Source organism: Carassius carassius, chromosome 25 (assembly GCF_963082965.1).
Source record: "Carassius carassius chromosome 25, fCarCar2.1, whole genome shotgun sequence".
Taxonomy (NCBI): Eukaryota; Metazoa; Chordata; class Actinopteri; order Cypriniformes; family Cyprinidae; genus Carassius; species Carassius carassius.
In genome coordinates, this window is record NC_081779.1 from 5,120,363 (window position 1) to 5,147,338 (window position 26,976).

General features: G+C 36.3%; 2 protein-coding genes across 5 annotated transcripts in view; one reads left to right on the plus strand and one right to left on the minus strand.

Moving 5' to 3' along the window:
• The window catches only part of LOC132103971 (chromodomain-helicase-DNA-binding protein 4-like), a 33,287-nt gene extending 13,726 nt beyond the window's left edge, over positions 1 to 19,561 (plus strand). For 2 of the 3 annotated variants that reach the window (XM_059509093.1, XM_059509094.1), the window contains exons 10-41: positions 31 to 264; positions 1,484 to 1,687; positions 1,812 to 2,023; positions 2,118 to 2,249; positions 3,014 to 3,113; positions 3,225 to 3,416; positions 5,496 to 5,696; positions 5,785 to 5,922; positions 6,063 to 6,184; positions 6,540 to 6,713; positions 6,792 to 6,933; positions 7,043 to 7,174; positions 9,325 to 9,442; positions 9,553 to 9,677; positions 9,829 to 9,921; positions 10,012 to 10,150; positions 10,244 to 10,413; positions 11,467 to 11,644; positions 12,378 to 12,464; positions 12,559 to 12,650; positions 12,738 to 12,871; positions 14,173 to 14,317; positions 14,473 to 14,635; positions 14,724 to 14,824; positions 15,505 to 15,733; positions 15,860 to 15,922; positions 16,007 to 16,165; positions 17,904 to 18,012; positions 18,130 to 18,262; positions 18,346 to 18,541; positions 18,633 to 18,796; positions 19,323 to 19,561. In XM_059509093.1, coding sequence (XP_059365076.1) covers positions 31 to 264; positions 1,484 to 1,687; positions 1,812 to 2,023; positions 2,118 to 2,249; positions 3,014 to 3,113; positions 3,225 to 3,416; positions 5,496 to 5,696; positions 5,785 to 5,922; positions 6,063 to 6,184; positions 6,540 to 6,713; positions 6,792 to 6,933; positions 7,043 to 7,174; positions 9,325 to 9,442; positions 9,553 to 9,677; positions 9,829 to 9,921; positions 10,012 to 10,150; positions 10,244 to 10,413; positions 11,467 to 11,644; positions 12,378 to 12,464; positions 12,559 to 12,650; positions 12,738 to 12,871; positions 14,173 to 14,317; positions 14,473 to 14,635; positions 14,724 to 14,824; positions 15,505 to 15,733; positions 15,860 to 15,922; positions 16,007 to 16,165; positions 17,904 to 18,012; positions 18,130 to 18,262; positions 18,346 to 18,541; positions 18,633 to 18,796; positions 19,323 to 19,334 — 4,593 coding nt within the window. In that variant the 3' untranslated portion in view covers positions 19,335 to 19,561. The remainder of the gene's footprint in view (positions 1 to 30; positions 265 to 1,483; positions 1,688 to 1,811; positions 2,024 to 2,117; positions 2,250 to 3,013; positions 3,114 to 3,224; positions 3,417 to 5,495; positions 5,697 to 5,784; positions 5,923 to 6,062; positions 6,185 to 6,539; positions 6,714 to 6,791; positions 6,934 to 7,042; positions 7,175 to 9,324; positions 9,443 to 9,552; positions 9,678 to 9,828; positions 9,922 to 10,011; positions 10,151 to 10,243; positions 10,414 to 11,466; positions 11,645 to 12,377; positions 12,465 to 12,558; positions 12,651 to 12,737; positions 12,872 to 14,172; positions 14,318 to 14,472; positions 14,636 to 14,723; positions 14,825 to 15,504; positions 15,734 to 15,859; positions 15,923 to 16,006; positions 16,166 to 17,903; positions 18,013 to 18,129; positions 18,263 to 18,345; positions 18,542 to 18,632; positions 18,797 to 19,322) is intronic. The other variant, XM_059509096.1, reaches the window with a different exon arrangement.
• A 140-nt stretch (positions 19,562 to 19,701) lies between these two features.
• Positions 19,702 to 26,108, minus strand: LOC132104629 (melanoregulin-like). Of its 2 annotated transcripts, XM_059510191.1 has the most exons (7): positions 25,714 to 26,108; positions 25,474 to 25,597; positions 25,163 to 25,272; positions 24,666 to 24,828; positions 21,324 to 21,414; positions 21,080 to 21,243; positions 19,702 to 20,309 (listed from the first exon to the last, which is right to left on the minus strand). In XM_059510191.1, exons 3-7 carry the CDS (start codon positions 25,255 to 25,257, stop codon positions 20,109 to 20,111), a joined length of 714 nt encoding a protein of 237 aa, XP_059366174.1. In that variant the 5' UTR covers positions 25,258 to 25,272; positions 25,474 to 25,597; positions 25,714 to 26,108; the 3' UTR covers positions 19,702 to 20,108. The 2 variants fall into 2 exon arrangements, with proteins under 2 accessions (XP_059366174.1, XP_059366173.1); XM_059510190.1 differs by having other exon boundaries at positions 25,474 to 26,108.
• Positions 26,109 to 26,976: the final 868 nt, after the last annotated feature.

Below are 26,976 nucleotides of genomic sequence, written 5' to 3' on the forward strand. Positions count from 1 at the left end.
TGTACTCAGCATCATCTCTCCCTCTTTTAGGAGAAGATGGGCATCCAGTGGGAGGCTCGTGAGGATGCATCTGACGGTGAGGAGGATAACGAGGTGGTTGGTGAGGCAGAAGAGGACGACCATCACATGGAGTTCTGCAGGGTGTGTAAGGACGGTGGAGAGCTGCTGTGCTGTGACTCCTGCCCTTCGTCATACCACATCCACTGCCTTAACCCACCCCTGCCCGAGATTCCCAACGGAGAATGGATCTGCCCTCGCTGCACCGTGAGTCAGCTGTGTTACAACTTGTAAATAGGCTTAAAGGTCTGAGGTCACGTGTTACTGTCAGTTTTCAAGAAATGTCATATTTGACTGATCAGTTAAATGACTTATCATTAATGTTACTGCAGCAAAATTCATGTCGGAGACTTGACAAAAAAATCTATTTTTGAATAATAATGTAAGTGTTATACCATTAATGTACTTAATAACTTGTACACTAATCATGTTTGATTAATTGTTCAGCCCTAGTCTCAATATATGGTACAACGCAACATACATTCACGTCAAATATTAACTCAGCGGTAGAGATACACTCACGGGACACTGCACTTATTTGCAGTCACAAAAGTGCATTATTTGCATGTGCTTTAAAACCTTGCCGGTTTAACATTTCATTTGTGTGCTGTTCTGACATGCGCCTTTCCTGAGCATGTACATATGAAGCACGTGCACACTATGGAAGTCAGTGGGGTCCAGCAACTGTTTGGTTACCCACATACTTCAAAGTAACCTTTATGTTCAACAGAAGAAATAAACTCATTTAGGCTTAAAACAACTGGAGAAAACAACAAAACAAAAAGAGAAAAATCACTTACAGGTCTTGAGTGAAGAACTTTAATACAGTTGCTTTAATAAGAATCTATGTATAATTTTAACTATGAAGTGTATATAGTTTTTTTTTTGGTTATTTAAGTGGACTTTGCTTTTCCGGGGAGCATAAGTGGTGCAAGAGTGGAGTGGCTTTTCGGCTCTCATTTTCGGCAATTTTTCTCTTTTGACCAAAAACCGAAAATGCCTTAATTAATACATATGCATTTTTTATATAAATATACATGCATAATATAATTATTAATTATTTACATATGATTACTAATTTACAAAAATGACTTTAAATATTTAGATATAACTGAATTTATAATTAACATAAATGTTGTATATAAATAATTGGGATTCATATATATATAATATATATATATATATATATATATATATACAAATAACCTAGCTTTGATTGATAATTTAAAAGAGATTCAGAAATGTATGACTTTTGGTAATAATAATGTATGGGTATTATCCTTTTGAGTCCAATATATTTAGACTTAATTAGTTCATATTAAGTTAACCATTGATTTCTATTTTTGATAATAATGTATATAAGAGTTATAGATTTTACTCTTTCCATATTGTGAAATAATTTATACAGATATTGTTTTCCCTCCAGTGCCCTACTATGAAAGGTAAGGTGCAGAAGATTCTGACCTGGCGCTGGAGTGAACCTCCTCCTCCGACCCCTGTGCCTCGGCCCAGTGACCTCCCCGCTGATGCTCCTAACCCCATGCCATTAGCTGGTCGCCCTGAGAGGGAGTTCTTCGTTAAATGGCATAATATGTCCTACTGGCACTGCTCCTGGGTTTCTGAGCTGCAGGTACCAACACTGGTTCTTACTGCGGCCTTAAAATGCAATTTTGAATCCAGCTTCAGGCTGAATTTACACTCGATTCGTTAACTTGGTCCTAATTGTGGTCCACACCTTCTCTTGCTCTCTCTAGCTGGAGATGCACTGTCAGGTAATGTTCAGAAACTACCAGCGCAAGAATGACATGGACGAACCCCAACCCGTAGACTTTGGTGTTGAGGGAGACGAGGACAAGAGCGAAAAGAGGAAGAAAAAAGACCCCACCTATGCTCGGATGGAGGAGAAGTACTACCGCTTCGGCATCAAGATGGAGTGGATGATGATTCACCGTATCCTGAACCATAGGTGAGATGAGCTTCAAGAACTTTAGATTTGAAATGATTTGGATCAGTTTCCTGGCTTTGCTCACGTCGTATCTGTTGTGTTTTATTCTTCTCAGTGTGGATAAGAAGAATAACTGTCACTACCTCATCAAGTGGAGGGATTTAACTTATGATCAGGCCACCTGGGAGGCAGATGATATGGATCTACCAGAGTTTGACACCTACAAACTGCAGTACTGGAACCACAGGTATACATGTGCATGGACGCTTCTCTTAAAGAACACACAAAACCGCATTCATAAAGCACTTAACTTCAAAATAATGTGAAGTAACATAATGCTGTTTAATGTGTATTCTCATTTAAATAATAATTTTTGCAATTCCTGACAGTGTTATTTTAGTATTGTTTGTGTACCATTATAGTTTCTATTACACTTTTAAATAAGATTTTATTTTTATGTTTTTAAGATTTTATTTTAATTTTAGTTTTAGTGATTTCTTTTTGTCTTTAGTCATTTTTCATTTTTTATATTATTGTTTATATATATATATATATTTTTTTTTTATATGATTTATATAATAGTTTATATTATTTTAAATAGGCATTTTTATATTTTCAGTTTTTACATTTTTTGTGCTTTTGTAATTTTTTTATATTACTAATATTATTATTATTATTACTATTTAATATTATATTATCAGTAGTAATTTTAGTGCTTCAACTTAAACTTATTTCAGTTACTTGCCATTTCTAATTTCCATTTAGTTCTAGATTTTCACAAAGTTTTAAATAACAAATGTTTTTTAATAGTTTGTTACCAATAAACCTAATTTCTGCTAAAACATCCTTGATTACATTAGTATGCTAAAAGGCCTTTTAAAGGTAGTAAAAGCTATAAAAAAGATTTTGAAAATTTCTTTAATGAATTAAGAGAGAAATGTGTAATCTTTAGGTACATCGATGCTCATCAGCACATGCTCATCAGATTCATATGTTTTTGTTTTCTTAAAGGGAGTTGATGATGGGTGATGAAGGTAAACCAGGAAAGAAAATTAAAGTCAAAGGAAAGGTGCGAAAACTGGACCGACCTCCAGAGAACCCTGTCGTGGATGTAAGTCAGCTGCATTGTTTTCATCCTACATAAAACACAGCACCTATTAGACCCTGCTGCACTGTTCACTTGCTCAACAATGTCTGAAATCCATTTCTTTTTCTCCTGTAGCCCACTATTAAGTTTGAGCGGCAGCCAGATTACCTGGACGCTACAGGCGGGACCTTGCATCCATACCAGATGGAGGGGCTCAACTGGCTCCGCTTCTCCTGGGCTCAGGGAACCGACACCATCCTGGCAGACGAGATGGGTCTGGGAAAGACCGTGCAGACCGCTGTTTTCCTCTATTCACTGTATAAAGAGGTGTGCAGTTTTATGTTTTTTATGGAACTGACCAAATAATTAAAATAGGATGTGCTTTATTAATCTTCGTAATCAAAGAATAACCACACTACTGTAAAAAAAAAAAAAAAGAAAAGAATTAAATATATTTTTGAAGAAAGTCTTTTATTTATTTGCTCAAAAGTACAGTACAAATATTAATTTTGTGACAGTTTTAGAATTTAAAAAGTATGTATTTGAATATATTTTATAATGTAATTTATTCCTTTGATGGGGAACTTCAGTTTAATTTGTTTCTTCAGAAGTCTTTCTAATATTTGGTGCACAGGAAACATGTCTTACTGTGATCAAAGTTGAAAACAGTTTTTTGTGAAAAACTGATCATTTTATTTTCAGGATTCTATGATGAATAGAAAGTTCAAAAGAACAGCATTTATTAAAATTTTTTTTTTTTTTAACATTACAAATGACTTTCACTAACACTTCTGGATAGGGCAGCACGATTAATCAAAATTGTATTATGGATCCCACAATTACATAGTCGTTCAAAGTTGCAATTAATTGTTTAAAGTCCACTAATGTTATTCTGCACGCTTAAGCTATGTTTTATTTCTCTCTACATGTTATCTTAAGTGTTTTTCCATTGTTTTAGTATAACATACCATTCATATTTTTTTATATAATTTAAAGAAGAAACCAATCTGATGTATATTTGACCTTTGAGGGCTTAATACTATAGAAAAGCACTTTTTCAGTTAGTGTGTTTTCAGCTTGTTTATTTTCAGATAAAAATACGGCATGCAGTTGCATCAAACAATGGTATAAACATCATTCAATGTAATCGTAATTAAATAATCGCAGTTAAACTTTCAAGGGAATAATCGACAATTATGATTTCAGGGAACTACACTAACCTTTTCCACTGGTGGCACTTGCGCTACTAACTTTATCAGTTACTGGCGCAAAACATGATTTGGTCGCACAAGTTATTTATAGTAAGCCGCTCTGGATAATAACGAACAATAATGAAACTGTATTGCATACAGATGTGTTTTTTATTTTACTTGCCATCTTTTAAACCACATGCCTTCTTGTTTTATTTCTTACAGTACACACAGTGCATTGCTCCGTCTTGGTACCTTAACCCAGGGCCGTAGCTGGGGTTAGAGGGGCCCTGGTGCAGGGTGTACAGTGGGCCCCTGTTTGAAATTGTTTAATTTGCACTTTATGTTCGTTCTATTTATTTATTTTTGCTATTTACACAATGTTTACGTTTTTTAAAGTTTGTTTTTGTTAATTTAAAATAGCACTGCATAGTCTTCACTTTCCAAGACGGGTGTTTTGACATATTTTGTTTGTATTTGTTGTCGGTACAAAAGCAAGAAGACTCTGAGACGCGTCTCTACTTGCGCCCTGAACACCAGAACACCGCGGTGCTGAATTGAGCTCTTTCGCTTTTCGCTCATTTTTTTTTCTGTTCGTTTAAACTGCGATTTTTTATTTGTTCGTTCAGGTGCAGGAGGATGCAAACGTCCTGAAGGAGAGCTCGGTTCAGTGTTGCTGTTCACGAGACTCGACTCTCTCGTGCGCACCGAACACAGCACGAGTAACCAGCTGCTCAGTTCAGCTTTCCCGCATCTCGTGTTTGAATGCTTTTAACTCTTTTGAATGTTTAAATTGGCAAGCCAACTTGATGTGTTGAATGCTCGGAGCACGTTATAAAACGTATTGTTAAAATACACGTTTCTGTTTTATTAAATGCTCATATTAAATTATAGCATAACACATAGATACAAAAATAATCAGTGATACATTTGCGACCCCATAAAAATTAGGGTCGCAATGGCTTTTCAAAAGGTCGCATATGCCACCATTTTGGTCGCAGTGTAGTTCCCTGGATTTTTGTCATAATCGTGCTGCCCTAGAAACCATTTAATTCATCCTTGCTGAATAAAATATTAATTTCTTAAAAAAAAAAAATCTTACTGATCCCAAATATATATTTTATATTTTGTAAGTTATGTAAAAATTCAATATCATTCCTACCTTCATACAGCATATCGTCTTTAGTTTTAAAGTGCTGGTGTCTTCGTTCTCCAGGGTCATTCGAAGGGTCCGTTCCTCGTGAGTGCCCCCCTGTCCACCATCATTAACTGGGAGCGAGAGTTTGAAATGTGGGCTCCGGGTATGTATGTCGTCACATACGTCGGTGATAAGGACAGCAGGGCTGTCATCAGAGAAAACGAGTTCTCCTTTGAGAACAATGCCATCCGCGGTGGCAAGAAACCCTCTAGGATGAAGGTTAGTGAGAACTCTGAGATTCTTTCCATTGAAGAGTCTCAAGACACTTGAATCCATATATGAGTGATTGTTTCTCTTGATCATGCAGAAAGAAGCCTCCGTGAAGTTCCATGTTCTCTTGACCTCCTATGAGTTGATCACTATTGACACGGCTGTTCTGGGCTCCATCGACTGGGCTTGTTTGGTAGTTGATGAGGCCCACAGACTGAAGAATAATCAGTCAAAGGTGAGACCAACATAGATTGTGGAATAATTTGAGTATGATGTAGACTGACAATGTAGTTAAAAATTGTACAAATGTTTATTACATTGTTAATTTTTATAGTGGTTTGAGGTTTTAATGTTTTGCTGTGGTATTTTATGTAGTTTTTCAGGGTGCTCAACAACTACCCACTGCAGCACAAGTTGTTGTTGACTGGAACTCCTCTACAGAACAACTTAGAAGAGCTTTTCCATCTGCTCAACTTCCTCACACCAGAGAGATTCAGGTGCGTTTCTGATTCATTTCAAATCCAACGATCATGCAGGAACTTGTGAGAAACTTTAAAAGATAGATTTTCAGTCTTGAAATACCGTGTGTATATACCTGTATAGTCATGATATTAGATAAAAATAGAGAACATATATATATATATATATATATATATATATATATATACAAAATCTAAAATTGTCTTCTTTTTTGGCTGAAAAAGAAAAATGGGCAAAAATATGTGGTGGTATTTTTTTCCCGATATTTTTTGTTTTGTTTTTATAAATACATTTTAAATGAAACCCTTTAGCAGCCTCTGGTGGCCCCCTGGGCATCTGCAGACATAAATAACACTATCTCTCATTCTGCAGTAATCTTGAGGGTTTCTTGGAGGAATTTGCCGACATTGCTAAGGAGGACCAAATCAAAAAGCTTCACGACATGCTGGGACCACACATGCTCAGGAGACTCAAAGCCGACGTGTTCAAGCACATGCCTTCCAAAACAGAGCTCATCCTCCGAGTCGAGCTCAGCCCCATGCAGAAGTGAGTATGTGATGAAGAGTGGACTGAGAAGTAGGTTACAGGACACAGAGTTTCTAAATCATTTATCTGTGAATCCAGGAAATATTACAAGTTCATCCTGACCCGCAATTTTGAGGCTCTGAATACTCGTAGTGGAGGAAACCAGGTTTCTCTACTGAACGTCGTCATGGATCTCAAGAAGTGCTGTAATCATCCCTATCTTTTCCCCGTTGCTGCTATGGTACAGTCCACTTTTATCTCTTTCTGTACGTTTAATAATAGACCAATAGCATATATCATATTATGTGATGTGTGAGTAAATTGGTTACTCGATTTGCTGTGTAAAACAGGAAGCTGCCAAGATACCCAATGGGATGTATGAGGGCAGCACCCTGACTAAAGCCTCTGGCAAACTGCTGCTACTGCAGAAGATGCTGCGTAAACTCAAGGAGGGCGGACACAGAGTGCTCATTTTCTCTCAGGTAAACAAGCATTTATTTATTTATTTATTCAATTACTTGGAATTCATTTACCTTTTATGTAGAGATGCACCGGTTGCAGCTTTCTTGGCTGATTCAGATTTTTAACATTATTATTAAAAAAAAAGTTTTTTTTGTAAGTTTGACCTGCCGATTACGAATTTCTTTTTAAGAACTATAAACAGCTCTCAAAATAAAGTGCTCTGTGACTGGAAAGAGGTAGAAATGAGTTGCTGTATATACGGATGTAATTTCCTACTGATTATAACTGGTCTTTTTTTCCCTAAACCTATTAAATATATCTTTCACATCAAATTCTTACATTGTCAATTAATTCAGTTAGAAGTATAAGAAATTGTAGATTTGTTACCATTCAAATTAAATCGGTATCAACAAACAGCATCTTTCCACTGCAGAAGAAACAGAAGGGGCATCTGAAGTGGCATTAGATGTATTGATGAAGTCTGTTTGATGAAGATTAGGTGCCATAAATGCATTTACACCACAAAAAATTGCATATGTATACATAAATAATGTGATAAGGGAAAACATTAATGTTTTAAATAATTTTTTTCAACATACAAATAAGAAATGTTGGGGAAAATGCAATGATACATGAAATATGAAACTAAACCAGCAATAGGTGGCTGCAAATGACTGGTTAAAGAAGTGAATCATTTAGTCATTCATTCAACCGATTCGTTCAAATGATTCATTTAGAAACGAGGCAAGTGACTGTGTTTATGAATAGGTCACTGAATCATTGATTTCAAATCCGTGGATTCATTCAGTAACGAACATCAATGTGTTAATCTGAGGCAACAGTTCTGCTGTGACTTTGATTGGAACTATTTTTGTTTGCAAAATTGAACTAAAACTGTCAATATTGTCTCTAAATTACAAGTCACTTAATTGTAACATTTTGTTTATTGAACTTACATTGCAATCATTCTGATATTCAAGAAAACATCTTGGCTGTGTAATAATGTATACATCAAAAAAGTAATTTTGATTATCTATTATAAATGTAATTATATTAATGTAATCTATAACTTAATGTGAGTTTCTTTGTGTGTACTGTTGCGCTATTTTGTTTTGAGTCACTCTCTCTCACTCAGGCTGCGCGAGCCTCACCTGGCACAACATTAATATACTATCAGTCGCCGCTTACACTGAATGCTATTAAATCAAAATAATTATCGTGTGAAAATTGGTGGTGGCCAAGTTCAGTGCTTCCCAATTTATGGTTATTGATGTTTTAATCAAGTAAAATTCTCTCTTCGTTCGCCCTTTAAAAAAAAACTCCTTGTCCCAGACGAGCGTTAATCGAGACCTGTTTTTCCCCCACTGTTTACTTTGGCCATTCACGTATTACAAATTGTGAACTTTGCATCTTCACTCACAGTGAAGAACTTCCATGCCAATGACATTTACGGACGTGAGACTGATTTCGGTCCCTGAACGGTCGATTGTTGCATCTCTACTTTTATCTCGAAGGCAAAACTTTTTGTTCCCCCCAAAAAACAACATCAAGCCATTCTCTCTCCCTCTCTCTCTTTATTAATATGCATTTTTGTCGATAATAATATATAATGCTATTAAGTATTAATAATAAATGTTTATACTACCTTTCAAAAGTCAATGTTTTTTGTTTCTGAAAGAATGAGGATGTATTAAATTAATAAGAATCACAATAAAGGTCATTTTTAATGTTACAAAGATTTCGGTTTCATATCAATGCTGTTCTTTTGAACTTTTGTAAAATCGAAGAATCCTAAAAAAAATTTTTTTTTGATCATAAATATTTGAGTAGCAAATCAGCATATTAGATTGATTTCTGAAGTATCATGTGACACTGAAGACTGGAGCAATGAAAAAAAAAAATTCAGCTTTGCATAATAGTCAGTCAAAGTCACCTTTATTTATATAGCGCTTTAAACAAAATACGTTGCGCCAAAGCAACTGAACAACATTCATTAGGAAAACAGTGTCAATAATGCAAAATGATAGGAATAAATAATATTTTAAAATATATTAAATATGAAATTAAATTGTGATAATATTTCACAAAATGACTGTATTTTTTGTTTTCAATTACAAAAGCACCTGTAATGCACAGCAGGGGTTTGAGAAGTTTTGTCTCTCTTCCCTAGATGACCAAAATGTTGGACCTGCTGGAAGACTTCCTGGAGAATGAGGGCTACAAATATGAGCGTATTGATGGAAGCATCACAGGGGGCATGAGACAGGAAGCCATCGACCGTTTCAATGGTGAGTTCAGATGCTTGCTATGTAACTGATGTGGTTTGTTCATTTGTTCTCTCATGCTCTATATAAATTCCATTTCTGAGTGCCATAATGAATTTTGTTTTTCACTCTAGCTCCTGGTGCTCCCCAGTTTGTTTTCCTGCTGTCGACCAGAGCCGGTGGTTTGGGTATCAACCTGGCGACTGCAGACACGGTCGTCATCTACGACTCAGACTGGAACCCTCACAATGACATTCAGGTGAGATCAGGCATCAGTTGATTGACTCTCTCTGATGTTTAACATATGGATAACCTGCTAGAAATTAGTAAGATCTGACTTGACAAGATTACTTTTTTCCAAAAGCTCAAGTGTGTTTCATTTTGAATTTTGTTCCGTTTTCTCTTTGTAGGCCTTTAGCAGAGCTCACAGGATTGGTCAAAATAAAAAGGTGATGATCTACCGCTTCGTGACCAAAGCCTCTGTTGAAGAGAGAATTACTCAGGTACACTACAGTTCTTCTGTGAAACAGAATGTTTTTGCCAACACTGTTTTTTTTTATCTAAACTGAATGGCTTTATTTTATTATCTCCAGGTGGCCAAGAAGAAGATGATGTTGACTCACTTGGTTGTGCGTCCTGGATTGGGCTCAAAGACCGGTTCGATGTCCAAACAGGAGCTGGATGACATTCTCAAGTTTGGTACAGAGGAGCTCTTCAAAGATGAGGGAGAAGGTGTGCCTTGAGTTACAAGACTCTTTCATTTATTCTAATACAGTTTCTCACCCAAGGAACTGAAAACGGAATTGGTTGTGTTTGTCTGTTAAGGAGAGAATAAAGAAGAGGACAGCAGTGTGATTCACTATGATGACAAAGCCATCGACCGGCTGCTGGATCGTAACCAGGATGCCACAGATGACACCGAGCTCCAGAGCATGAACGAATATCTCAGCTCCTTCAAAGTGGCTCAGTATGTGGTCAAGGATGAGGAGGAAGCGGTGAGTGCCAGTAAAGAGCACTGTTGGCTGCTGGACCTGTGGGATAACAGCTGGCTCTAGGATTGTGCGATTAATCAAAATATAAGAAAAACGTGGTGCGGCTTTGTGTCGCTTATAATGTGCTTTTGGGAATGCAACATGTTCCAACCATCTTCAAAAAGAGAAACGTTTATAAACCTGTTCTTGTAATCGAGAGAAACTTTAAAGTCAGCTGCTGTTTTCCACTGAAACTAAAGCTTGATGGTTTTAATGTTGGATTTTGCATTTTTAATATATTTGGTTTTACTGTGAAATGTAAATTTGGGATTTTATGTTTAAAAAAAAATATATATATATATTATCATTATTTTATAGTGCTATATATGCTATTTCTATATTTTACAGTTGTGAATTGTATGTTAAAGTCATCATTATTTTTATGATTTTTATAAATACTTTTACGGTGTTAGATTTACTTACAGTGAAATATGACAATAGTAATATAATTTGGTGTAGACATTTTAAAAATGAAAAAATGTATCACCTTTTATTGTAATTTTCTTAAATACTTGAATTATTTTTACAGTGAAATATTACAATAGTAATACAACTGTTTAATCTTTGAAAATGGAACTACAAATAAGATGGCCATAAATTTGTATTGTAATTTTACAGTTATATAACAATTTTTCTTAAAACTTTTTTTACTGTTATGGTGAAATATTACAATATTAATAGCTTATTTCATTTATTTTAATACTGTTTATATTGTAGTGTTGTAATAGTTCACTGTTAGTAATTGTAGTTATATTGACATATAATCACAGTTCATGGCCGATTTGTGAAGCTTTACAAACAAGCACAACAAACCTAGAGCTGTAAAAAAAATGTATCAGAAAATATGCCTTTAGCATTGTTTTTTGGACAACTTGTGCAGCTGTAGTTGTCACATGCTATGACACATGAAGCTGTGGTTTAGTCCTGTCTCATAATTGGTCTTCAATAGTACGGTTATAGATGTCATTTCTTTACCATCTCTTGCTCTTTCTCACTGTTTCCTGTCTTCTCCCTCAGGAAGAGGAAGTTCAGAGGGAAATCATCAAGCAGGAGGAAAGTGTGGATCCAGATTACTGGGAGAAACTGCTCAGACACCATTACGAGCAGCAGCAGGAGGATTTGGCTCGTAATCTGGGCAAGGGCAAGCGAATCCGCAAACAGGTTAACTACAATGACGGCTCTCAGGAGGACAGAGGTGAGAGATGTGCTAACACTATTAAACTCTGAACCCCAAACTATGAACCACTTTTGAAGTATTTTGTCCAGGTTAATCTAAACCGTAGGGATGTAACATTTCACCCAACTCAAGATGCTAAACGATTCGCAATACTGATTTCACAATATGATTTCCTCACTTTTTTTTTTTTGCATGATGAGATTCTTTTATTATTACTCACACAAAATACTACACATTTCTTTGTGAAACTGAAAAATGTCAAATAACAAAACTATCTAAAAATTTTAAAGCAAACCCAAAAATATAATAAATAAATGCAAATAAAATAAATCTCTTAATTTAAACAAATTTGTTTGCCAAACAGATATAAAATATAAACAAATATGCTGCATACATTCAGCATGAGCAGTCTATAGTATAATTTCGTTATTTGAAGCAAAAACAAAATGAACTTGTGCAGCATAAAACATGTGAATGAAACAAAACCAGCAGATGGGCTGAATGAGAGTGCAAATACATGACAATGAACACCACAATGTTTTCAAGACAGACCGTAAATCTTGTAATCTGAAAAGCACAGCAATCTGCCAACATTTAAAGTCATGTAGTCTGAACTAGTCTCCATACCAACTTGAATCGCAACATATTTTTATCAATTTTCAGCCGGCTCAGGGTGCATCGCTACATTTCTACTTAACAACCATTGAAAGTGCTTCCAAGTTTGTTAATCATCTTTTTTGTTTCGTTACAGACTGGCAGGATGATCAATCTGATGGCCAATCAGATTATTCTGTGGCTTCAGAGGAAGGAGACGAGGACTTTGACGAACGAACAGAAGGTGAAACTGGCATGACGATGATCGAACACAGGATTTTAAAAAGTCCAAAAATTATTTTTTTTAAATTTAAACTTTGTGCAATTTTTCATTGCAGCCAATTCACGACGACCCAACAGGAAAGGCCTTCGAAATGACAAAGACAAACCCCTGCCCCCCCTGCTGGCCAGAGTGAGCGGCAACATTGAGGTGAGTGAAGGATACCTGGGATTTTGGTTTTCTTAAATCTAACGTGTTTTTAGTTTAACTTACTAAAACTTTGTTTGGATTTGGCAGGTGTTGGGTTTCAATGCTCGTCAGCGGAAGGCCTTCCTGAACGCAGTGATGCGTTATGGGATGCCGCCTCAGGATGCCTTCACAACCCAGTGGCTGGTCAGAGACTTGCGTGGCAAATCAGAGAGGGAGTTCAAGTGAGTTTCATTTAAGTTAACTACTATATGAATATTATATAGACCAAAAAATACCATATGTTTGCAGATATTTTAGAAACATGCTAAGTTGTTTATCTGAAAAAAAAAAACAATGCTACAGTCAGTAAATCTCCTTTGAAAATGAGTGTTCTGGTCCGGAATGTCTGTCATTGTTTTAATTTGTGAAACCAGTTTACCCAATTGTATTTCGCCACCCCGGGTTGCCAGTCAGAGGAAAATACATTTCATTTCATTCCATTCATCGTCAAGTGAGCTCGTTCCTGTTTGTGTCATCAATCTGGCAACCTGTGTGTGTCAAATCGGAGGAGGAGGAGGGACCAGGTGAAAAAAAAACCCTCAACAATATTTTGAATTTGGACTGCAATACCTGGTTCAACCACTCGGTGTCAATCCTACATACAGCACCTTTAAGGTTGTGACCAGATTACAAATATTTAAAGGGATAGTTCACCCAAAAATGAAAATTCTGTCATTTATTACTCGCTTCTTATCTTCAGAACACAAATTAAGATATTTCTGATGAAATCCAAGAGCCTTTTAACCCTGCATGGACAACAACAGAACTGACATGTTCAAGGACCAGAAAGTTATAAGGACATTGTTAAAAAATAGTCCATGTGACATCAGTGGTTCAGTTCAGCCTTAATTTTATAAAGCTACAAGAGTACATTTTGTGTGTAAATAAAACAACAATTATGACTTCATTCAACAACTTCTTCTCTTCTGGTCAGTCACGCGTGTGTGATGCAGGTGAGCCTTGTTTATAAGCAGAGGAATACACAATCATGCATAATGGTACTCGTTAACGTGCATTGAAGTCTGACGCAGAAGTGAAGAAATTGTTGAAAAAGTTTTTTTTTTTTTTTTAGAAAAGATGCATTAAATTGATCAAACTGAAGTCTGGAGTAATGGCTGATGAAAATTCAGCTTTGCATCACAGGAATAAATTTCATTTAAAAATATTTTCAAATAGGAGTTGTTTCTTTAAATTGTAGTAATATTTTACAATATTGCTATTTTTACTTTATTTTTGAACATTATAAATGCAGCCTTGGTAAGCATAAGAGATCTTTGAATAGTTTATATGAATATATCTTTCCATTTAATGGAATATAAATGTGCATTTTTTTTTTAGGATAATCACAAGAACTTTCTTTTTGAGACATTTATCTGTCTCCTAGCAAAATAAATACATAAAATCCTAAATAGATATTCATACCTTGTGTGTCTTGGACAATACCATTAAAACCATTCATAGATCCGTATCTTCTTTCTCTCAGGGCTTATGTCTCACTCTTTATGCGGCACTTGTGTGAGCCCGGTGCAGATGGAGCTGAAAGCTTTGCTGATGGCGTTCCCCGGGAGGGACTGTCACGGCAGCACGTCCTCACCCGGATTGGTGTGATGTCGTTGATCAGAAAGAAGGTAAAAGAGTGAAGCATTATTATTGTACATAACATGCAGTACAAAAGCTGTGAAGTTTACAAATAGATTCTGTGAAATGTGTGAGATGCACAAATAGCAAAATCCATTTTGCACAGATGTCTAACTGTTTGTGTTTGGATAACCTCCTTTTTCAGGTACAAGAGTTCGAGCATGTGAACGGTCAGTGGTCAATGCCCTGGATGATGGAGCTGACCGAGAATAAAACTGCATCCACTGCCGGCAGTCAGCCCGACTCACCCAGCAAAACGCCCTCTACTGGCACTCCAGCAGACACTCAGCCCAACACACCTGCTCCAGGTGCCACATAAAACACAACCTCTCTTATTGTAAGCTGATTACTGTTAAAATAAGACAAACTATTAAACCTTGCCTTTTTGTTGTACAGATGTTGTTTCCAAAGCAGAAGATGGTGGAAAAGATGGCGATAAAGAAAAGGCTAAAAATGGAGACGGTGAGAAGGACACAACTGAGAATAAAGACAATGAAGTGAGTATCGGTTTAAACGACAAAATATATTGATCTCTTTTTTTAAAGCCCGATATACTTATTGCAGACCTGCCAACCTGAATGCATTCTGTGTAGCGACTATGAATTTTGACTTCAGAGTACGCTGGTATGATTTGTCACTTAAACTACGCAAAAAAATCTAGCGATGCATTTGTCCACGCGCAGTATTCAAAACAAGCAACAGAAAAAGATGATGTCAACCAATCAGAGGTTTTTTTTTTTGCATTTAAATAATTTCTGCATTTCTCTCCTAGTATGCAATAGTTTATAGTTTCAGTTCAAAGCAGCTCGCTTAGTTTAATCATAATACTGTGATATATACAACTGTATACCGCAAATCGGCCAAAAAATACAGAGATATGAATTTTTGCTCATATCGCCTAGCCTAATACAGAAATGTACTGGATTTTTTTGTTCTTCTTTTTTTTTATTATAGCATTTAAAAACTAAAAAGCAAAAATTAACTAAGCAGTTATTGTAAACAGTAAAAAAGTGAACTGTTTACCCCATCTCCACCACCACCACCCATCCCCAACCACTAAATTCATTCTTTAATTTTGTTTGATGTATATTGGTGCCTTAATTTTCAGTGTTTTGACCATGTGAGGTTAGATGATTTTGGTTGTTAATAAGCTATTTCTATTTCTTCTTATCAATAGGTCATTGCCATCCCTGATGAAGATGACGAAGCTTCTTCTGCTTCTGAAGACAAAGGCAAAGACAGCGAAGAGAAAGACAAAATGCCTGAAACCTCTATAGACGGAGACAAGGCTGATGGGAAGCAAGATGAGAAAGAGGAAGAGAAAGCGAAATCTGAAGACGCTGATGAGAAGACCAGCGACAGCAAGCCCAAAGAATCTGAGGCTGAGAAGGAAACAGACACCAAAGGTGAAAAAAAATGTCATTTGCAACCCATTTGACTCTGATAATATGGGTTTTCAGGGTTGAATGGGATCAAAAATATACTTTGTCTAAACATGTGGTGGCTAATTTGTTCATGCGTTTTATTTTCAGGAGAAAAGAAGGACGATGAACCTGAGAAGATGGACACTACCCCTGTTACAGATGAGAAGAAAGGTCTGTACTACCTGACTGGCTTTGACATGATTACGTAGTTTTTCGCCTTCCCACTTCACTAACTTTTCGTTCATTTTGCTCCAGGTCAGAAGGACGAGAAGGATCCTGGTAAGACGGAGGAAGCAGGAAAACTGCAGAATGGAGAGAGTGCCAAAGACAGTACAGCAGGAGCAGCAGCAGCTGAAGAGAGGAAGAAAGCCAAAACACGGTTCATGTTCAACATCGCAGATGGAGGATTTACCGGTAAGATCTCCTGTTCAGAGTGTCTATTTTAGAAACTCTTCTCAGGTTTTGTACTAGCTTTAAAGAATAAGTGAGTCAGTAAAGAAGTTTTAGCCAGAAATATGAAACCTTGACAAGCTTCAAAGTTTTTGAAAATACACTTTCTTAATTTAGCTTTTGGTTAATATATATTAAGTCATTGTTTTCAAATCCCACACCATCAACCCAACTCCTTTCCTTATTTTTGTTTTTAATATAAATATCTTTTTTTTCTAGAGGTTTCTCTGTGAACAGCACTTGAGCTGCATTTTTTAAAAATGTATTTGAACTATTTAATATATTTATTTTTGACTATTTAAACTATTTTAACTATTTACTATATTAACTATTAATGTTATATTAGACATTAATTAATATATAGATCAATGACAGCGACACTGAACCGAGCTCTCTTCTGCGAAGTTCTCCTCGAAGTCCCTCCTGCACCTGAACGAACAAATACAAATCACAGTTTGAACAAACAAAAAGATGTGAAAGAGCCCAATTCAGTACCGCGGTGTTCTGGTGTTCAGGGCTCACGCAGAGAAAGACGTCTCAAAACACTTGAACATCGAATTTGCTTATTTTTGCTCTAGTGCCGACAAATACATACAAAATATGTCAAAATATCCACCTTGGAAATTATGCTCGAAAAAACTGTCAGTTATTTCTTAAGTGAAAGTAAACGGTTGAGGAAAAAAATAGGATGTGTATTATATTGGATGCGTTCATCGTCTCTTAAAGTGACCGCGCCTAATTTAGCTCCTGGCTGCTGTAATATTAATCCAAGAAAATGAAAATCACTCACTGCTCTTGACTGAATTACTTTGTAGTTTTAACAGTCAAACCAAAAATTATTCAGACACCAGATATAATTTTTGATATATATAGCAAAACTGTAATAATGTGAGAAATGTTGAAGGTGTCTGAATAAATGTAGGTTTGATTGTATATTTTATTTTTACATTGAAGACTATCCAGTGCTATTTTACATTTAATTATTTGGTTTCTGTACCTTGACACCTACAAACATTGTGTAAATAGCACAAATAAATAAAAATAAACAAACATACAAATTAAACAATTTCAAACAGGGCCCACTGGTACAACCTTCACCGGGTCCCCGCTGACCCCAGCTACGACTTGCTCACGCCTGTTTCACACATACTCCGTCTGCAGTGCGTATGCAGTCCGTGTGTGTTACGTATGTGGTGCAGCACGGACTCGATGTGCTTTCACACAGGACACGTTTGCAGTCTGCTACTCGGTACGTAAACGATCGCTGCACTGCTGCAGACGCAACGCTCCTGGAACGCAACTGGAATCCGTTAACATGGGTGCATAAAAAAATATGCAAAGCATACGCACTGCAGACGGAGTATGTGTGAAACAGGCGTAAGGTTGTTTGCACCTTGTGCAATGTGGAATTAGTTTACAGCTTTTTCAACCACTTTGTGATGCATTTTGGAAACAGGAGATGAGCCCCTTTTCTAATGCACCACCTAGCTTGATAAACCCCTTTTCAAAGACTTACTGTTTGTCAATTTAATTTGGGTAACACACATATTCTGAATGCCTTCGGCAGAATTTGACTGAGCCATTTTAATCTAGATTAATTTCAAGATCACAGTGAGATTAATCTAGATTAAAAAAATTAATCTATGCCCACCACTAATATATATATATATATATATAAAATATATATATTTTTTCTTTGCAGAATTACACTCCCTGTGGCAGAATGAGGAGCGAGCCGCTACAGTCACCAAGAAGACCAATGAGATCTGGCATCGCCGCCACGACTACTGGCTACTCACTGGCATCATACAGTATCCTTAAAAAAAGAAATAAAAGCAGCCTTCTGCATACATGTACACATGTGAGTGTCTTTCAGATGTGTTCAATGACGAGCAAAGCATGAAATGTACCTTAACTCACCGTCTCAGACACGGTTACGCTCGTTGGCAAGATATTCAGAATGACGTCCGGTTCGCCATTCTCAACGAACCCTTCAAGGGAGAGATCAACAGAGGAAACTTCCTGGAGATCAAGAACAAGTTTCTGGCCAGGAGATTCAAGGTATTATGAAAAGAATGACATTTTTCATGTGTCCGTGTCATGTCATTGGAGTTAGTAACACAGTTTTTGTGTGTCTCCTGCAGCTGCTTGAGCAGGCTCTGGTGATTGAAGAGCAGCTGCGCAGGGCTGCGTATCTGAACATGACTGAAGACCCCTCTCACCCCTCCATGGCTCTCAACACACGCTTCAGTGAAGTGGAGTGTCTGGCCGAGTCCCACCAGCACTTGAGCAAGGAATCCATATCCGGAAACAAACCTGCCAATGCCGTCCTACATAAAGGTGCATCATCTGACATTCAAAAATTCAACTCCTGAATTTGACTCATCATAGAAGTTGACACCCACTACTTTTTTGTATGTGCTTCTAATAGTATTGAAACAGCTAGAAGAGTTGCTCAGTGACATGAAAGCAGATGTCACACGTCTTCCGGCGACCATCGCCAGGATACCGCCAGTCGCCCTGAGGCTGCAGATGTCTGAAAGGAACATTCTCAGCCGTTTGGCCAGCAGAGGACCAGACACACAGTCTCAGCAGGTACACAATCACCCGCCTGTGCTCGTATGGTTTATCCTTGGACTATATCTGATGCGTTTTTATAGTCTACAGTAGTTTGGTGTCCCCTGAGTTAGTAGGGGTGTAACGATTCATCGGTATGGATCGATACGATGTCTGACGATACGATGCATCGATGTCACACGTAAAATATCGATATCTGTAGTATAAATAGTCACCTTATTTGACACTGGCCACATTTTCACATAAAGTCCGTCTATGCATTACCGCCAACGCGTGCATTCTCGCTCAAACTCAAGTATCAGGACTCGATATAAGGTGAGAATAAAAGATGCTCGGGATTGTTTGAGAACAGTTGAGCGCTGTGTGAGAAGTTTTCAGCGCACACATCTGAAGCGCGCGCACGTTATCAAACATTATCAATGTTTGAGGCCATTTTAAGTCATCAAAAGCCTGAATTTTGAAGTAGGCATCATGCTGCAGTTTTTCCCTTTCATTTGTGTCATATCTCTTTGATCTGCTGTTAACTGTGTGTTCACGTTGCCAGGTCCAGCAGTAGTCTGCAGCAGACGCCAGTCCTCCGAGCGCCACACACCATGTCTACATTCCTGATTGCACATGAAATCTCATCTTAGCTTGAATCCACACCCTTGTACTGTCCGCTCAACCCTGGGGGCTGTGGATATTCGAGCTGTTGTTGTTTTTTATTATTTTCTTAATTAATATTGTTTACATAATATCGTTGATGATGGTTTTTGGGACCTCAATAAAAATGTTCAATAAAAAGGTCTCCGTTCTTTTTATTCATGTGGTAGTTCTTGTGCATTATAACTGTAGAGGAGTTTGTTTCTTCATCTGAACAGATTTGGAGAAATGTAGCGTTGGTGAGCAAGTGATGTGATGACAAAAAAAAAACAAATGGCAAATGAGAGTTGAAGTTTTTAATAATCGACTAGTTTCAACATTTTGACAAACGTCCAATGTAAAGAACACAGACAAAAATTTCAAGAGATGTTTAATTTCTACTTATTTAAATTCACTTCACAATCTTAGTCTTACAATATCAACATGCCTCCCTAATCCTGAATCTTCTAATGATTTTATAATTCATAGTTACATAAAATGTGAGACCTGCAGCTATTTCTATGTTTCTAAAAAGTCTCCTCTTTCTCGGAAAATCATTTGTCTAATAAATGGATTAAACCTGCACCATTTAATCTTCAGCATCCCCATCATCCACCTTAAAACCCGAACCTACATCCGTCAAAATACGTTTACCTCCAAAACCCCTCAAACTGATTTCTGAAACCATCAACACACACTAATCTCATTGTCAGTCCTCTGGGCCGGTGGTCTCACCCTCTTCATCCTCGTCCTCTCCTCCAGAGATGTTCTGATTCATGCGGGACAGCAGCAGAGGAAGATTTATTCGACCGGTGTTGTCCTCTTCATCATCATCATCATCTTTAGGAGGGTAGAAGCGTCGAGCCTTGGCCACAAAATCCTCAGCAGCATCCAGATAAATCAGCCGGTCCTGAGCGCAGTGTAAATATTACAGAGGTCAAAGTGAGCAAGGGGAAGTCTGTCTATCTCAACTAAAGCATGTTCATTTGAGACATTCATACACGCATATTTTTCATTTTATATTGAATATTTCATTTTAATATTTTGAATAGAATATTTTCTTTTTCTAAATGTCTATATATTTTGATTTCAGTTTGTTTTTTTGTAACTTTTTTTTTTACTTTTTAACTAATTTCTAACTTGCTTTTATTTAACATACATTTATTTTGTGCATGTAAATTAGTATGGCTCAAGTCCCTTTTTAACTTAAAATGCTCCATAAAAGATGAATAATTTGTCAAAATACCTTCAGACAATTACCAGCGATATAATTTTAACCACCAGTTGCCACTGAAATATACTAATCTATGCTTAATTACTTAGCAAAAGTAAAATAAACATAAGTTCATTAATCTTTTGTTTTGTTTTCTGAAAGTTGTGCATTGGTAGTTTTTGTTTATATTAAATTTATTAATAATGTAAATACATTTATTCTAAATATTGATTTGTATTATATTTGATATACATAAAATGCATTTAATAATAGTAATATTTATTTTTATATGAGATTTTTTCAATATTTTAGAATATCAAAATTATATTCATCTTCATTTATACCTGAAGCACCTCACTTAAAATAGAAGTACACATTTAAATGCAGCAGCAGTATTTACATGATTTATATTAACTGCTCTCTGATTGTTTTTGATTGCTCAGATGTAGTTTGATTGAGAAGCTCACCAGGATGAAGAGGTATCTCTCGGGTGGAGCCTCGTTGCGGTTGAATAATGATGTCTCGGTGTGGAGGGTCTGCAGCAGGCTGCGGGCGACTGCTGCGTTTCTCATGCGGTCATATGATGCGCTGATGGACACAGTCAGCAGAGACTCAGCTTCAGCCATGAACCCTGAGAGAAGAACCCGAGCATCTCAGTGACAGACTGTCTCTGAACCACTGGAACATCATCTCTCACACATCATCTCTTACCCAGATTCTCTAAGATCATCTTCCACTTATCTCGCACCTCTCTTCTCATGTCTCTCATGGCCTCGATGTCGACGCTCAGGCGCCGGTAGCCCTGCAGGACAGAAGACATGAAGCATCACGCTTGACCTCTAGAGGTCACATCTACAAATACCTGACTTTGGTTGTAATTAACTAATAATAATTACACAGAAATATGAGCTAAAAATTGCCAAATAATGAAATTAAAGATGTTTTTTATGTATCTTCTCGCCTTTCTTTTCTTTTATATCTATAGGCTATACGGCGTTTCGGTGAATCATAAAAAAAAAATTCTTAAGGTTTAATATAATAATCGTAATATTTTGAGAAAAAAAGTCAAAATTACAAAAAATATACTCAAAATATTTTGAGAACAAAGTCAAAACTACAAGAATATACTCACATTTTTTGAGAATAGTCAAAAGTACGAGAATTAAGTCGTAGCAATTAAGAGATAAAGTTATAATATTTATTGTCTACACTGATCAAACTGATTCCGTGGTGAAGTAAATACTACAGAAAAAACTAATGTAATTTCTACATGAAAAATTAGTTCAGGCAATAATAATAATAATAGTGAAGTAAATTCTTTAATACTACTCAATTCAAGCTTGCATAAACAATGGATATATATATATATATATATATATATATATATATATATATTATTAGGATTATATATATTTATATATTATATAAAGGATTATTAGGAACACCATACTAATACTGTGTTTGACCCCCTTTCGCCTTCAGAACTGCCTTAATTCTACGTGGCTTTGATTCAACAAGAAGCTGAAAGCATTCTTTAGAAATGTTGGCCCATATTGATAGGATAGCATCTTGCAGTTGATGGAGATTTGTGGGATGCACAGGGCACGAAACTCCCGTTTCACCACATCCCAAAGATGCTCTATTGGGTTGAGATCTGGTGACTGTGGGGGGCATTTTATTACAGTGAACTCATTGTCATGTTCAAGAAACGAGTTTGAAATGATTCGAGCTTTGTGACATGGTGCATTATCCTGCTGGAAGTAGCCGTCAGAGGATGGGTACATGGTGGTCATAAAGGGATGGACATGGTCAGAAACAATGCTCAGGTAGGCCGTGGCATTTAAACGATGCCCAGTTAGCACTAAGGGACCTAAAGTGTGCCAAGAAAACATCCCCCACACCATTACACCACCACCAGCAGCCTGCACAGTGGTAACAAGGCATGATGGATCCATGTTCTCATTCTGTTTACGCCAAATTCTGACTCTACCATCTGAATGTCTCAACAGAAATCAAGACTCATCAGACCAGGCAACATTTTTCCAGTCTTCAACTGTCCAATTTTGGTGAGCTCGTGCAAATTGTAGCCTCTTTTTCCTATTTGTAGTGGAGATGAGTGGTACCCGTGGGGTCTTCTGCTGTTGTAGCCCATTGGCCTCAAGGTTGAGCGTGTTGTGCATGTTGTGGCTTCACAAAAGCTTTGCTGCATACCTCGGTTGTAACAAGTGGTTATTTCAGTCAAAGTTTCCCTTCTATCAGCTTGAATCAGTCGGCCCATTCTCCTCTGACCTCTAGCATCAACAAGGCATTTTCACCCACCGGACTGCCGCATACTGGATGTTTTTCCCTTTCACACCATTCTTTGTAAACCCTGGAAATGGTTGTGCGTGAAAATCCCAGTAACTGAGCAGATTGTGAAATACTCAGACCGGCCTGTCTGGCACCAACAACCATGTCACGCTCAAAATTGCTTAAATCACCTTTCTTTCCCATTCTGACACTCAGTTTGGAGTTCAGGAGATTGTCTTGACCAGGACCACATCCCTAAATGCATTGAAGCAACTGCCATGTGATTGGTTGATTAGATAATTGCATTAATGAGAAATTGAACAGGTGTTCCTAATAATCCTTTAGGATTATATATATACACATACACGTATATGTATATACATGGGGAGAGCAGGGGCGAAAGTACCATTTTTCAGAAAAACATCATTTTAAAAGATAATGTTGTAGACAGAGATATATTTCTGCTGTGGTCAGTAACTCATAAGTCTGGTCTATCAATACCAGGTGGTATTTTGTAGAAATGTAGAAAGGCTTCAGTATAATTTCAATTTGAACATAAATTGCACATTGTTACTTTTGACCCCATCGGTTGGGACGAAAGTAACACACAGGTGGGTTAAAAGTAACACAACAATATAAGCTAGATTTATTTTCTGTTACTCTTATTTTTATTAAGTATAACTGACTATGACCTTGTAAATATGTAACTGCAAACATATTCTGTCTTTTATTTTTCTAAAAAAATTTATTAAATTACATTTATATTTATATTTTTATTTTAAATTTAAGTTTCATCAAATGTCTCAAAACCCGACTGTACAAACTTTATTTTTTTATTTTTTTATTTCAGTGTATTTTTATAAAACATTTTTTAAACAGAATGAACAATATAATAATTAAATTACATTGGCATAATATAAATTCTAAACATAATGTAACAGTAGGCCTATTCATGTTTCCATCCAGTTGTTTTTATGCATAAATTCAAAATGTGCATTAAAACATCTGGAAACACTGCAAATTCATAGCTGGAGGTGTAAAAGCTAAGGTATGGCTAAAACCTAAATATAACTAAGGTAAATGCGAGGTAGGAGCTGCCCAGATGTTCCTCTATGTCCAGAAACGCTCTCTCATAAACATCTGGATAAAACCAGACCACTGTTTGTCTTCCTGACCCTCACCCAGACCTATTCTTTTGGTATAATATGACATAAACATTTTAATAAATTGATGCAAGAGACAGAAATTCACAGAATAGCATGTACCGGAACAAAATAAATACTTCTTGTCACTGTAGCGGGACAAAAGTAACAACTGTTACTTTCGTCCCGACAGGAACTCCTGGCATTTAAACCTGATTTACTTTTATACTAAAAAACTTTAATAATGCAAACTTTAGGATGTGTTAAAGCACTAAATAACCTGTAGATTGATCATTACTGTGACACATGAAACAAAAAAATCAACACAACTAATTAAAAAAAATTACCGCTTCAATAATTTACTTTTTGTACTCGAAAACAGTTTACCGACCTAACTGCGGGAAATGATGAGGAAATCACGTGATATTTCTCAGCTCCATCAAGGATTGAATGCTGAATATACCGTCATAGCTGGGAATGCAAATGCAGTAATAGGCTATGAGAAAATCGCTTTGTTACTTTCGTCCCACGTTACTTTCGCCCCGGTTCTCCCCTACATATATATATATATATATTTTTTTTTTTTGCTTTTTTTTTTGCAGATGTGTTGTGCTCGTCGTACGTGAGAGCCCCGCTGGGTTTGGGCTCGGGTCTGCAGCAGGTTGTAGAGCGTGCGGTCGTCATCTCTCTCGGAGTGGGAGGGGTCTCCGGGCTCGTTCCACAGATTGGTCTCTTGGTCCCGCCTTTTTTTCGCCTCACGGTCGAAATATTCCAACGTGTCGTGGCTGACACAAACAAAACATCACCATATATACGAGGACGTATCAGTGTGTTTGATATCACTTTGTAATTAGCAGTTAACCCGTTTCCTTTTTAATTCAATTTTTTATTTCCTTTCAGGCCAAAGGAAAAGCAGAAGCACGTTGTTCGGTGAGTTATGAATTAAATATATTTATGAAATACTATTTACACATGTTGTAGAGTTGAAGAGTTAGTCGCTGTTAAAACTTTTAGTAAGTTTACTCAGTTCTGAACTAAAGAAACTTAAAATAAAAAAATAATAGAAGAAGAAATTGTATATTTTTCTAATAAACTCAAAGCATGATTCAAGTATAATACCTAAGTAAAGGTCTCTTTTCTTCCTCGTCCTCATCATCCTCACAGCAGCAGCAACAGCAGAATCGTATACAGAACTTCTTGAAGGCGGCACCCATCCTCAAAACACAAAACTAGAAGATGGCAAAGCAAAAGTCCAAGTTCGAGAGATGAGTTTTAAACAACACATTTGTTTCTACTACAGGAGGGATTCGTCTTGCCTTTCTTCAAGCTGTCAGAGTCATATACGGTTCTTCAGGGTGAGCCTCAGCATTCGTTAAGTGTTTTCAGATTGAAAATAACAGTGGAATGTATTGCTTTAAATTATAACTTACCCCAGAAACTCCTGGCAAAACGCTGGATCCATCAATTCAGTTCTAAACACAGTTTTCTCTTATTCAGAAGTGAAGCATCTTTTGGGGTCCAGAGAGCGAGTGACTAAAACATCTCCGTGTATCTCTAGAATGAATAACATCACAGTTTAGTCATGAGTCTGAGCTGTGTAACCCGAGGCCATCACAGACCTCTAAATAAAGCCACTCGTCCTAAAGCCACCAACACAAACAAGCTTTTACCTCCGACAACGTTAGGTTTCGCTTTGCATTTCCAGAACTTCATACAATTTTAATCAGTTATAGAAAAAACGAAGCAGGTTTGAAGTAAAAAAAAGAAAGAAAAAAAAAAAAAAAGAGTAATTACATAACACAGTTGCTTCATATTATTATGAAAACAAATAATCCTAAACCTCTTGCTCACATTTCACTGGCAAAATAATCAAACCTAAATACCAGATTTGAGAAGCATGAAACAGCAGGTCAGTGTTGTTTTAGTATTAATTATAAACTATTATAGTTTTTGATTTTGCTTTTATTGTTTACATTTTCAATCAATTTCATTTAGTAATTTTATGCATTTTGTATTATAGTAAACTAAATTATTTTTATGTAATAATTTCAGTGCTTAAACTTATTTTTCATCTAATATTTATATTTAACTTTTAAAAAATATTTCCAGCAGGTGAAATTCAGAGATAAGGGTAAAACTCGTGTTGTCAGTAGGATGTCTACAAGATACAAATACAAAATGCAGATTATTGCAGCTGTCATTCATCTTAAAATGGGTAGGAATTTCTGTCTAAAGTTTGTGGTCACAAAAAACCTAGAACTAAACAGACACTTGTGCATTTTGCTCTGCATATATAATTAAATTTTACAGTCCTTAAGGAGTAACAGACTCTATTGCATCATTTTGGTTGTGTGGCTGAAAGTTTGTCTAAAAGTGAGACAAACCTTCAAATGTGTTCAAAGATCACTTTAAAATTAATACATGAACCAACAAAATCATATGCAATAAAGACAGAAATAGAGAAGTGTTTGATGTGTGATTCTCATGTGAGAGAGAGGCTCATAGCCTGTGTCTTATCACAAGGTAGGCTGGGTACAACTTATTCTGCCAGAGGCTTTTAACTTAAAAAGCATAATACAAATAATAATTAAATTTTAAAAAATTAAAATTTAAAAAAAGTTTACATTATAGGAGTATATAGGTTTTTGGGGTTACTGTTTAATTAACTATACATCTGAAACAGGAAACAGACATTCTGTATAAACTGTTTGTTCATATTTATTTAATGTTGATTCTTCATTAAAAAAAAAAAAATGATTTTTGAGGTTACATGACAGATTTCTGTATAGCTTCATATTACTGTAAATTAGTATAAAAATATCATTCACACAGAACCTGAATCATAAGTGAATTCAAGTAAACTGCAAAATATTTTTTGCACAAACAAATGTGGATACAGTCCATAAAGGCCCCCAAAAAGAAATTTCAGATAC

Excerpts from the sequence above, each read along its gene's own strand:
- LOC132104629 (XM_059510191.1), bottom strand. The coding sequence starts at position 25,257 with ATGGGTGCCGCCTTCAAGAAGTTCTGTATACGATTCTGCTGTTGCTGC. Across the intron at positions 21,244-21,323 it reads GATGATCTTAGAGAATCTGG|GGTTCATGGCTGAAGCTGAG; the intron begins GTAAGAGATGAT and ends TTCTTCTCTCAG. Across the intron at positions 20,310-21,079 it reads AGAGATACCTCTTCATCCTG|GACCGGCTGATTTATCTGGA; the intron begins GTGAGCTTCTCA and ends CACTGCGCTCAG.